Genomic DNA, 12495 nt, shown 5'->3' with positions numbered 1-12495 from the left:
AGCTCTGAGACAATCTAAATTTTCCATTCCTCACAGCTCTGGTGAATAATTTAAATACATGCTTTGAGCTCAAAAATAATACATTTTCAAATTTTTTGGTGAGCTGAAAAATAAGAAATACTGTCTCAGAATCACATGGAATGATCTGTTCCATCTTCACCCCATGTTCCATCTTACTGAGTATAGTTTTGATTGAAATAGGATTTCAGTTTATGCAGGCTAAAAAGGAATGGACTTTTGTAACAGAATTGAACGAGGACTTCTAAAATGAAAAAACACACCAAGTTAAAAAATCAACAGGTATTACGCTGAAAAGATCAGAACAAAATCTTTTGTTAAAAAAAAATTAGTTTATTATTTTCAAAGCTCAAAGTGGCCAGATTTTTCAGCTGATGGGAATCTATAAAATGTTATGCTGCCAATGAGTCACCATTTTTGCCCCAGAAAAACTGCTAAAATATTTTCCTCAGACTGTACCAGTAGAGAAATTTATTTACCTTAGTAAGACAATTTGTAGGGCCAGGAGCATTTACTGTCTTACAGAACCTAAAGTATTTTGAGCAATTTACAGCAGAAACACTCATATGAATTCAAAATACTATGAGGGAAAAGGGTTACAGAATAAACTACAGAATTCCTCAGGAAGGTTGGAAGGCACACTTAGAAATAAATAACATATTTGACTCACACATTTCAAGTGGCATTGCAGAAATGATGCTCAAGAGCATCTGGGGAAGGAGGAGATTTGGGGATGATTTGTAATGGGGCAATTTAACACTCACAGTAGAGCTACTCATGATTCAGATCTATCATTCAGTGCTACAGCAATTTTTTAAACACATTTTGTTTTCAACTGAAATTAGGGTGGTTGGACCATGCTCTCTGTATGGTAGACTGTACTAATCTCTATGTTCTCCCAGTTATGAACATTAAAATCCATCTTTTGCTCTGGTTTTCCAGAAAGTGAAAGAAATTCCACAAAGCTAAACTTGCAAGACAAAATGTGCCATTTCACAGAACACCTACTATTTGGTAAAAAAAATATTTTAATCACAATATTAGGACAACCTTCAGGGAAAATATAACAGGCAAAGAGAAACTTCATTGACAAGTAATTACTGTACCAAAGACAGAAAGATTGTAGGCAATAAGAAATAGAAAAAGAGATCTCTGAAAATACTTTGTATTTTTTAAAAGCAGACTAAGATCTTTGATTGGCATAAAATAACTGCATTGAAGGCAGTATGCTTACCCATCACATCTGCAGGGGCTGTTGTAGGGCTAAAATGAAGGAGGGAGGGGACTCAACCACTCTTTCAGCATATGACACATCAGCCATGCTGATGGAAGGCAGGACGAAGGAAAAGAGTGAAAAGAGGTAATGCTGCCTTAGCTCTTCTTCCCCCATCCTCCCTTTGCCCCTGTAAATCCACCCTGGCTGAAGATATGGCTTAGAATCCAACTGTTTTGCTTTAGGATTTCTCTTGTCTGTGAGAAAGTCCAACTCCACCTCTTTTTCTCATTACTTTAGAGGGAGATTTGGAAATGGGGTTTTCTGCAGCTCCTAGGAATGTTATATTCCTAAATGCCCCATTTTAAAACATGTGCATCTATTAGCTCTTTTGAAAACAAAACAAAACAAAACACCTTACCATAGACAATTACAAAATTCACCATATCAGATGGAGTCTTGTACATAGCAGTAAAGCTACATCTGCTGTTTTTCACAGTGTGGTGTATTATCATTGTCTCCTACTGAGAGCTGTGAATTTCTGCATCCAAAAATTCAAACCAAAGGTTTTTTCCTGCCACAGATGTCATCTTATTGAACAAGATGCCTAATCTCAGGCACCCAGGACTGAAAATGTTAACTTTAAACTTTGTTGGCATCTCTCAGAAGCTTAGGAGTAAGAGGAACCTAGTCTGCCTAGTCGGAAAAGTTTCTTTCAGATTGCCTGAAATATTTCGTGGATGATTACAGTCTGAACATTTGAGTACATGCCACTTCATTAGACCTACTCATTTTTTTGTTCTTACCATAGATGGGAAATTAGGAGTGATCTCTGATATTTGATTTCCCATAAGATATGAGAGATATTCAGGGCAGTGTCTGGAAAAAAATTAGGATAATAAGGTGTATAAATCTCTGCTTCATTTGAAACAACGCATAAAAGCCAACCCGACATTAATTTTTTTGCTGAAAGAACTTCAATAAGTTTTAAAGTAAGTGTTTCATTTACTGCCACATGCCACACATACATGGCAAACAGTTTATACAAACCACAACACTCAGCTGTTCCTGGTTAGGTAGAGCCGCCCTCCCCTGAACACCCAAGCTGCTCCCGGTTCCCTCGGGACTGCCCTGCAGGGTGCTGGGGTTTCAGCTGCTCCAAGTGAGAACGTTTGGGCTCTGGGGTGAGCAGGGAGTCCTTGTGAGGCCTTGGCTGAGTTGTGCTCCAGGGTTTGCTGGCTCAGGGCAGAATGCTGTGCGCTTCTGGAGACAGCTGAAGTGCAGTGTAACTATTCCCAACCTGGTGGTCCAGCTTTAATGCCTTCTACATGGAGTGCTCAGGGAGCTTTATTAGAGTTCCCAGCTCTGCAGAAACTCCACTGTGCACACACACAACGGTGCTGGCTCTGTGTGGCCGGGTTGGGGCAGCTGGGGGGGCTGCAGGGACGCCTTCACTGCAAAGCTTCCCCCATGTTCCACAGAGCCAGTTCCAGCTGGCTCCAAGGCGCACCAAGGCTGAGCCCACCAGCCCTGATGGGAGAGCCTCTGGGCAACGGTATTTACAAATGGAAACAAAAAATCCAGCTGCTTCATCCAGAGAGAGGAGTGGGAACACTGGAGAGAAACAACTCAGCAGCCGCCCAGTCAGTGCAGAAGGAGGGAAAGGAGGTGCTCCAGGCTCCTCCAGGAGCTGAGACTTCCCTGCAGCCCCTGGTGAGCACCATGGTCGGGAAGGCTGTCCCTGGCTCCCCGTGGAGCACACACCCACCTGCAGCCCTATGGGAAGTGCAGCAGGAGCCCACACCAAGCTGCCCTATGGGAAGCCCATGGTGGAGCCGGCAGGACCCGCAGCCCATGGAGAGAGGAGCCCACCCTGGAGCAGGGAAGAGTGTGAGGAATTCTCTCGCTCTGCAGGGAGGAACAACAGAACGACACGGGATGATCTGACCTCAGCCCCCATTTCCAAGCCTCTGTGCTGCTGGTGAGGAGGAAGCACAGAAAATCAGGAGTGCATTTAAGCCTGGAAAGAAGGGAGGGGTGGAGGGGAGGTGTTTTAAGGTTTGGTTTTGTTTCTCAGTACTCTGATTTGATTGGTAATAAATGAATTTCCCCGAGCTAAGTCTGTTTTGCCTGTTATGGTAATTGGTGAGGGATTTTCCCTGCCTTTATTTTGACCCGAGAACCTCCTGTTGTATTTTCTCCCCCTGCCATCCAGATGAGGAGCGATAGAGCAGCGTTGGTGGGCACCTGGAGTCCTGCCAGGGTGAAGGCCCACAGACCCAGTGAATGCCGGGTGGAAAGGGCTCTTCACACCCTCATGAAGGCAGGAGCAGATACAAAGACAGACAGGAGATACCTGGGTGTTTCCAGACAGGAGATACCTGGGTGTTTCCAAGGCCAGGCGATGTAGCACTGAGACTTAATTTAGGCATTGCCTCTAACTGAGGCTTATTTACAAATGCTTCAAGGTTCAGGTCATTGACCTCATTTATTGTGCAAGTATTACCTACAAAACAGAAATTTTCCCACTTACTCAAAAAGGACATGATGAACTTGGAAGTCCACCTGATTTTAAGAGATAGTATTTCAGCTCCTCTCACCAGGCTATGAAATCTCTCTAGTAATTTATGCATGTTTACAATAATATCTGTGCAATATTATTCAACATGCTGTTGCTGTGTGAAAAATGGAATGCCCTTAGAGAACAAATCCACGCAAAAAGCAAAATAAACCTGGCTAGATATGCAGTGCCTAAACGGCCAAAGCAAACTAGGAGAGGGAGTGAGGGAAAATTATTTTCTGTCCATTTTTCACTCCCAGACAATATTATGAAGTGCCTGGAATACCAGAAGGTTCATTTTAAAACAGAGGACTGATATTTACACTGGCCCTTATACAAATATATATTGGGTTTATGTACTTGTTTTCTCTAATACCTCAAGTTAAACTCAGTTTATTTATTGCTGAGAAAGGTACTGGATTTTTTTTTTTTTATTGCACAGGTACAACACAGCAGCCTGGTAAGGATATTCTGAAATTGTTCAGAGAAGTGTGTGCTCAGAGCTGTGTGATTGGGAATCCTATGGAAGGGTAACCTCTACCCTGAGCCGTGGAAAGTGGCATTGCTGTAAATAAGATATTTGCACCAGTAGGTGTAAGATGCACTTATTATGAAGTTATTTACACCAGCCAGTGCAGGAGGCACTCCAATTAACACAGCAGTGCCTGGCCCTTCTGTTTGCTCTATCTTCCTCTGGACCATGTGTTTGCATCCAAGCCAGGTACGAAGTTGCCAGATGTCGGCCAAAAATAAAGGCATTACTATGCCAGAAGGAAAATGCTATTAGGATTGTATCAATACAAGGGGCTATATTGGTTACCTTCTAATTTTATCGCTCCCCCACAAAATAAAAGTACCCAACAACAATATACTCCTCACAATCACAATCACAATCACACTGCTAAGATACTAACCACAAACACAGATCAAACATCCTCATTCCTGTTTCATTTTGCACTTTGGATTGAGAATCCCTGCAAGCATGACAGTTCTGGTGGTGGCTTTGTGATCTGGATCCTGCTTGGTAGGATCTATGCAGAGACCAACAACTCATTCTACAGAGCCCACTCTGCAGGCATCAGATGACTGTGGCTTTCAGTTACTACCTCTGGAGCAGAGCCAGAAGCCTAGTGGTGAAAAGCTCTTTATACCATTACCAATCCCTCGAGCCACCCAGTCCTTCTCCATTGCATACAGGTTTTTAGTGTTGTGCCTAAGATCTGTTCTGGTTCTGAGTAACGTTCTTTGTGATGGGAGCCTTGCCACTCCCCCTCTCATGAGGGAAAGAAAACAACGAGGACGGAGTGTGAAACCTATTTTCAAACTCTTGTTATGATTATCTGATGCATTGACTACTCTGGGATTCTCCACGGGAGAGACCTGAGTGCTGGGTGATGTCTGTCCTGGGTGAAGAGCAGACCCAGACCAGTCAGTGCCAGGATCTGTGCACCTTCAGTGGGTGCCACTGCCTTCAGCTGGGCTCTGGGACGGGAGCACCCACACAGAGCCAGAGGCCCCCACAGGGATGGCTCCAAAGCTTTCCAGGACATCGCCAGGCTGACAGGAGCTCAGAGCATGCACAGGTTGGTCTGGCATTGAGTGCTGACTCAGAAGGATGCTCGAAGGCCCATGAATATAACCCAAAGAGGGCAGAACTACAATTAGTGAGGTCCCACAGCATCAGCTCTCAGCTAGTTTCCATCTATGCCATTCACCGAGAGAGTCAGAGGCCAAATTGTGGCATCTCTGCACTCCTGTCCCACAGTTCAGCAGGGAAAGTGACTCACTGTGACGTTACACCCGTGCAGATTTTTCTGCAGCAGCTTTTCTCCCAGACTCTTCAGAAGCACATCACGCAGGGCAGCTGCTTTCCCCTCAGGGAACAGGCTGCAGGGGACTTAGCAGTAATACACTGGTACCCAGGATTCACAAAGAGGGCTGTAAGCTGCTGATCCTGCAATAACACCTCCAAGGATTTAGAGTCTTTAATGTTGATTGCTGAATATTTCTGTTCCCGTCTGACCATTCCAACAGTTGTTTCAAGTGAACGTATTCATTCCCTTCCTTTTAACCATTGGAGCTTCTTGCTTGGTCTGGGAGCAGGGAAGAAGGAATGAAAAGGTCTCTTCAAATTTGCTGGAGCTGCTCTCTTAAAAGGGAGCATTGACACAGATCCTGCAGCTCCCACGTGCAGCAAGGCTCCCACGGGACCTGCAGGCACAGAGAGACTGCAGGATCCTTGTGGGCACTCCAGGGGAGTGTGGCTGCTCTCCTCCCCCCTGGATGAGAGAATCATATCTATTCCTAGCATGGGTCTACCAGGTGGCAACATTCCCCTGCCAGCATACCTTTGGTTTGGCTCACCTTGAAAGCTATGATGTTACATTATATGATGACGTCATTATATTTATTTCAGCTTTCAAGGAAGATTCCTGGCAAATCTCCAGGCTGGAATATCTTCTCTTTAATGCATCCAAGATCCAGCCAATGTGGTGCAGATTACATTTAACTGCTGGGAATTTTTTTCAAGATGTTGATGTAACTAAATTAAGATTATTTCTCTATTAAAACTATGGAAAAAGAAAAACTTGTCCAGTATTTACCCAAATACTACTGCTCTAATTTCTAGCTGTGGTTATTTTGGTGATGACTCCATGGTGCCCTCATGCAATCTCAAAAATTCATCTTTGTGGTGGTATTTTGAAAATGACAAAAGGAATCAAATAGATTTTTCCATTAAGTATGTATGTGAGAAGTCAACACTTTAATGTGTAATGTTTCCTAATTGGTTCATTTTCTTCACACGATCTGAACTAATTTTGCATTAGTTAATTTGGACAAGTTACTCTAGTTTACTTTTTTCTGCTTTTATTGACTGTGTTCCTCTTAGCACTTTTAAATTAGCCATCATCACGACTTTGGTTAACAGTCAGGTTTTCCCCTGATAATCAGAAGTAGAATGCATTGGAGAATGATACATAAAATACTGCTCTGGACTGACAAAGACAATGGCCTGGATACTAAATGCAATGTTATAGAGGAACCTCCCTTGACCACCATGCCTAAACTTTATTAGATTTTGAATAAACACGAGGTGTGAGAGAACAGATTATTCTGATAACGACTGGCTACAGTGGCAAAGAAGATGAAGTCCTGTGCTCCTCACAAGAAACTGCAGCACACAGGTTAAATGACTCAGCTGGGCCTATGTGAGACACAGAAATTAATTAAAATTCCCATTATTATGCTTTAAGACACTAAAATTGCAAAATAAGAAACTGCAGAGTATCTAAAAGCAAACTTTAAACTTTTCCCTTAATCCTTCTCCACAGTGGTCTTTGTGCAGTCTTATGATGCCACTACAAAGATCAGCAAAGAAAAACTGGCTATGTTATGAACTGATTTTTATTTAAAAGAGCTATAATTCAATTTTGCTATAAAAACATATTACAAAATCTAATATTAAATAGATTTGCATAGAAACATTCATCAGAAAGATATTTTATTTGTTTGGCTTGAAACACTTCCACTACAAGCCAAACATTTCAACACTAGGGCAGGAGGACCAGAAAGTGGACCTGACCAGAAACAACAGCGAAGACTACTAGTTTACTTTTGATCTACCAGCTGACAAAATTTAGCTATTTATTAAAAAAAAAAAAAATCATGGGCCTTATGAATGGTGAAACTTAATTTTTTAAAACCCAAAATATTCTCATAAATTTATTAACAGGGTGTTACTGGTTGAGAAGGCATGTATGTAACACATGAGTCTCTGATGACAATGACCCTTGGATTAATATTAAGACAGATCTGGTGATAAATATTTAGACTACATTAACAGCACACTTCTTTCACACTCACATAACAGTCACCAGTACACACTCAGCTCTGCATGCATATAAAATTTTAAATCTTGAAGCCAGCAGTCAGAGGTGGTTTCCAGATGAAGTCCCTGTCTGCCCCATTGCTGGGATCACAGACAGATAAATCACTGGGTGAGCCCCCTCGCTAAGTAGTGGGAATATTACTTTAGCAAAGTTTGCTAATGGGGCAAAGGACCTTGTATTGTAATCCAGTGACATTTTCAACCTTCGGAGAACTTTTGTTGACATTCCCGAGTCCCTGGCTGCCATCCCAGCATGAAATAGTTTCTGTTCACATAATTCTCGTGTTTACCAGTCATGAAAAACTCTTGCTTTTTTTTTTTAAATAAACTTTTTTTTTTGCAAGTGAAACTCTGTCTAAAAAAATATTGGCCCCAGGCATACAAGGTTTTGCATAAATTCATATGTGATGAATGGCTGATTTTAATGTTATTTGGGTATTTGTCAGAACCTAACAAATATACATGGTAATGGTGGTTCATAAACTTAAACATCTCAATATACCCTTTCTTCTGGAAATAAATTACGTTTGTTTGCCCTGCCTGGAGTCCTAAGGTAGCCGACATTAGGAATATTTTAAATGTGATCATCCATCCAGCATGTCTTTCAGGCGCCACGAAGATTAAATGAAAGAATCATAAGATGAAGGTCTTTAACTTTTAATCCTTTTACAATGAACCCTTAGATAGACATGGGGGCAGGGTGCCTTCTATGTGAGTAATAATGCCTCTGTTCCTCTTCACTAGGTTAATGAATACCCTAAATGTCCCAAGATCTGATTTTCTTCCCCCCTCCCAAAACTATTGAAATTAGAGCAAAGAGACGGGCGGTAAAACGCACCGAGAGACTGAGCGAGGGAATGAATATGCATTCGGAGACACCGAACTAAGCGTTAGAGAAAGCAGGGCTGGCTCGTCTCAATGAAAGACCCATGGGTTTTAAATGATTAGCATAGATTCCCTCCGAGTTTTGAAGGAGAAATTAAAAAAAAAAAAAAAGAAGAAGAAGAGGTTTTTTGGCTCCAAGATAAATAAGGAAAAGGCTTTCTGCACTGTCAGGGAGCCTTTGAAGAACACGTGGAGAGTTTGTTTTCGCAGTTGGTATCTATGAGATACGAACCGCCGGCTCTCCCAGCACGTAAAAGTCAAACACGTCCCTAATTGGGCCGGGTCCCGAGGAGCCGCGGGACAGCTGCGGACGGGCCAGGCCGTTCCGCAGCGCCGAGGGCACCGGGCAGCGGGCACCGAGCAGCGGGGAACGGGCGGGGGCGGCCCCGGGGGGCGGGCCGGGAGCGGGCGGCGGCGGGAGCGGGCACCCCGCGGCAGCACGGGCGGCACGGGGCGCTGCTCCCCGGCGGCAGAGCTCGCTGTCCCGCGGCTGCGGGCACGGTGCTGCCCGGCTGCCTATAGAGAGGAGGCTCGAGGGACGGGGTGCAGTCCCCGAGCTCCGCAGTCCCGGGCAGCCCGGCACGGGGGCGATGGCCCGGCGCTGGCGGGAGCCCAAAGAGTTAACCGGGCCGGTCCGGGCGGTGTGCGGGGCTGTCACAGGATCAGGCTAATAACGTGTCTGCGCTGAAACCCCCCAAAGCCCAGGGGTCAAGTTTCAGCAGTGTCCCACCACAATGGTAGGTGTGAAAGACACGTGTCCCGTTGTAAATGAAATGTCAAGCGGTTAAAAGAAAAATCCCCGAGCAGCTGCCACCGAGCTCGCCGGGGCTGCGCGGCCGCGGGAGCGGCTCCGCGGGGACAGCGCGGAGCGGAGCGCAGGGACCCCCCCCGCCGGCCGCCCCCATCCCGCGGGGCCGCAGCCCGCGGCGCTCCGGCCGTGTGGGTGCCGCAGAGCCCCTCTAACAGAGTCGTGAGCAGGTTCCCACCTCCCCCTGCCACCACGAAACGTCCTGCTGAGCGTGGAGAACGAGGAGGAGAGAGAAGAAAGCCCCCCCGACGGCGGCCAAACCAAAAAGCAAACAGAATCCAAACGGCTCGTGTTTTAGTGGTTGACTTTAATTCTGCACTGCACTTTTACTACAAGGATATAAAGAATAAATAGCAGATACTCTTCATTTACATAGGATTAAGTCATTCGAACTGTTCTCTCTATTTACAATAACATTGTGCTCTAGGCGTTTATTCATTTTTATTTTAAATCTGAAGTCCGTAAGGAAAAAGAAAAAAACCCTCACACACACGCTTTCCGAATAATGGAAAATATTATCAAAGTTTTCTTATCAAAAAGTTTGGTTTGTATTTTTTAATCCTTTTATTAAAAAAACACCCAACAAAAAACCTACTTCGCCAAAGCGAAGCAACTTCTCTCTGGAATATAAATACAAAAAAAAAAAAAAAGGAAAAAAAAAGAAAAAAAAAGAATACATTAGCAACGATCAGGGTAATAGTCTTGAAAATACAGTAGACGCTGATTATTTCACGTATAATACTGACCTTTTAATAGTATATTAAACCGGTGCCATATATACACACACAATATACATTCTCCTACACGTTACAGTGCATTACAACGTTAACCAGAAAGCAAATGTCTTTTATTTCTGTTGCAGCAAAGGTCCACGTGAGTCCGCTGGAGAAGGGGCGCGAAGGAAGTGCCAGCCCTAGCAAGAGCACTTACACTCCGAAATGATGGGGTACTGGATGGGTATCCATGTGCATCTCTGCCCGCCCCGGCGCTGGCACCTCCACCTCAGGATCGTTAAATGCACGGACTTGGCAGGTTTGCAAACCATGCCTTCGGGGACTGAACAAGACCTTTTACTGTAGCAGCTGCCCACTTTGACATACCGGGGCCAAAAGCGGCTGCCGAGATCGTTCCACGTGTATAGGACCGGGCAGAAGGTCTGGGACCAAAGCCACATCTGCAGCTTCCTGCGCAGCTTCTTGCTCAGCCTGTGCTTCTTGCCCGGCTGCAGCCCGTCGTAGAACTCCAGCCCTTTGATTTCGCTGGGCATCGCTCCCGAGGGTCTTTGCCTGAGCAGCAAGTCCAGCTCAGCTAGATCGTCCACTCCGAGCCGGTCCTCGGGCAAAGAAACAGCCATAAAGTTGGGGTCGAAGTGTCCGCCCATGAGGTTCCTTAGCAAGGTCTCGTTAAGATCCTTCTCCTTGGGGTCAAAGATAGGGTCCGGGTGCTCGATTAGATCCACCAAGGGCAAGTTGTCGCTGGGAGCCGGTCGGATGTGCAGATAGTGCTGGCAGGCGCCCTGCTCTAGCCGGAGACCCAGCAGAACCACCAAGGCGTATATAGTCACAAGGCACTGGGAATGATCCATCCTTGGGAGACCGGTGGGGGGGGGAGGGGGAAAGGGGGGCTGGATTCACCAAGCAGCAAGGCAAGAAGGTGCAAGCAAATACATCAGAAAACTTGTACGGGGATATCCAAAATAGCTCGTCTTTGAAGGGGATCACGATCTCCACTCGCCGCACCACCAGCAAAGACAGCCCCCTGATAAGCGCGGAGAACAAGCCCCCTGCAAACACTCTTCTCTTGCAGGCTTCTCTATAAAATTTCTCCTGGTGAAGCCGCTCCAAAATTCTGCTGCTGCTGCTGCTTCTTCTCGCCCTTCCCGGGAACGGGAGATGCCTCTTTTTGTTGCGAATTCTGCTTGTTGCTGCCGCTCCTCGTTGTCTGCCCGTGCGTGTGGAAGAAGTAGCTGCCGGTTCTTCCTCCCCGCTCCTCTCCGCCGTTTGCAAAGCAGCCTCCTCAGCAGCAACAGCAGCCACGCACGTTGGCACCAGTTTGTCTGCTTTGCAAGGACCCAAAGCCTTTAAATTTCCTGCACTTTCAGCTTCATCTCCATGGAAACCACAGACTCTCTCCTAACCCACCCCACCCCCCTTAAAACCCACACACACAACACAACCCCCACTCCCACAAAAGTCCAGGAGAGCGCGGCTTCCCCCTTCCCACCGGCAGGCACCCTCTGCTGGGGAAGGCTGAGGCGGGAGCCGCCGCCTCCCCCCGCCCTCCGCACGCCGCCGCTCACGCGAGCCGCCGCGCCCCGGGAGATGCTGCCCTGCCCGGGGCAGCCGCCGGCAGCTCCGCCCGGCCGGGCGCCCGCTCGTGGGGCCGGGGCCGCCGGCTCCGGGCTCGGCCTCGCCCCGCCGCTCTCCTCGTGGGCGCGGAGCGCGGCCTCTCCCGCCCGCCCCGCGCAGGAGCGCGGCCCGGTGCTCCGCGGGCTGTCCCGGTGCTGAGCGGGCTGTCCCGGTGCTGCGCGGGCTGCCCGCGCCCTCCCGGCCCGGCCCGCGCTGCGCGGCCGCCGGGGGCCCTGCCCGGGCGCGCACATGGGCGCGGGGCGCGCTGCCCGCCCGGGGCCGCTGCGGACGCTCTGCCCGCGGCGCCGGGGCCGCCGGGCGCCTTCCCGGGCGGAGCGAGCCCTCTGCTGGCGGCGCCGCGCCGGGCCGGGGGCTGCCCGCGGGCGGCCGGGGGGCACCGGGACGGCGCGGAGCGGCGGGATGCCCTCGGCGCCGGGGAAACTCGGGAAGCGGCTCCCGCGCCCCGCGGGTGAGCGCGGGCAGAGCCCCGGGGGCGCCGCGGGCGGGGGGAGGCGGCTCCCGCGGACTCGGGGGCTGCGGCCGGGTGGGACCCCGCGAACGAACCTGCGGCCCCCCGAGACGAGCCCGGTGCTCGGCTCCCATGGCGGATGCTCCGGGAGACTGCCCGGCCCCGCCGCTCTCTCCGGAGCACTTGCTTAGCGATTTTCTAGGGAGCTCGCTAAGACTTCTTCATCAGAAACGCAATTTCCAGTTATGCCCGCAGTCCATACAGGAAAAATGGAAAGTGCCTCAATTGAAATACATAGAACAATT

The 12495-nt window shown here is 47.8% G+C and overlaps 1 protein-coding gene across 1 annotated transcript; it reads right to left on the bottom strand.

Annotated features, from left to right (window-relative positions):
- Positions 1-9658: 9658 nt before the first annotated feature.
- NOG (noggin) lies at positions 9659-11611 on the bottom strand. Its single transcript, XM_005490461.4, has one exon. It carries the CDS (start codon positions 10956-10958, stop codon positions 10287-10289), a length of 672 nt encoding a protein of 223 aa, XP_005490518.1. The 5' UTR covers positions 10959-11611; the 3' UTR covers positions 9659-10286.
- Between the last annotated feature and the right edge of the window lie 884 nt (positions 11612-12495).

The sequence above is a fragment of the Zonotrichia albicollis genome, chromosome 19, assembly GCF_047830755.1.
Source record: "Zonotrichia albicollis isolate bZonAlb1 chromosome 19, bZonAlb1.hap1, whole genome shotgun sequence".
NCBI classification, from domain to species: Eukaryota; Metazoa; Chordata; class Aves; order Passeriformes; family Passerellidae; genus Zonotrichia; species Zonotrichia albicollis.
Note: the sequence above shows the minus strand (reverse complement) of the source record. Positions and strands in the feature narration are given on the sequence as shown.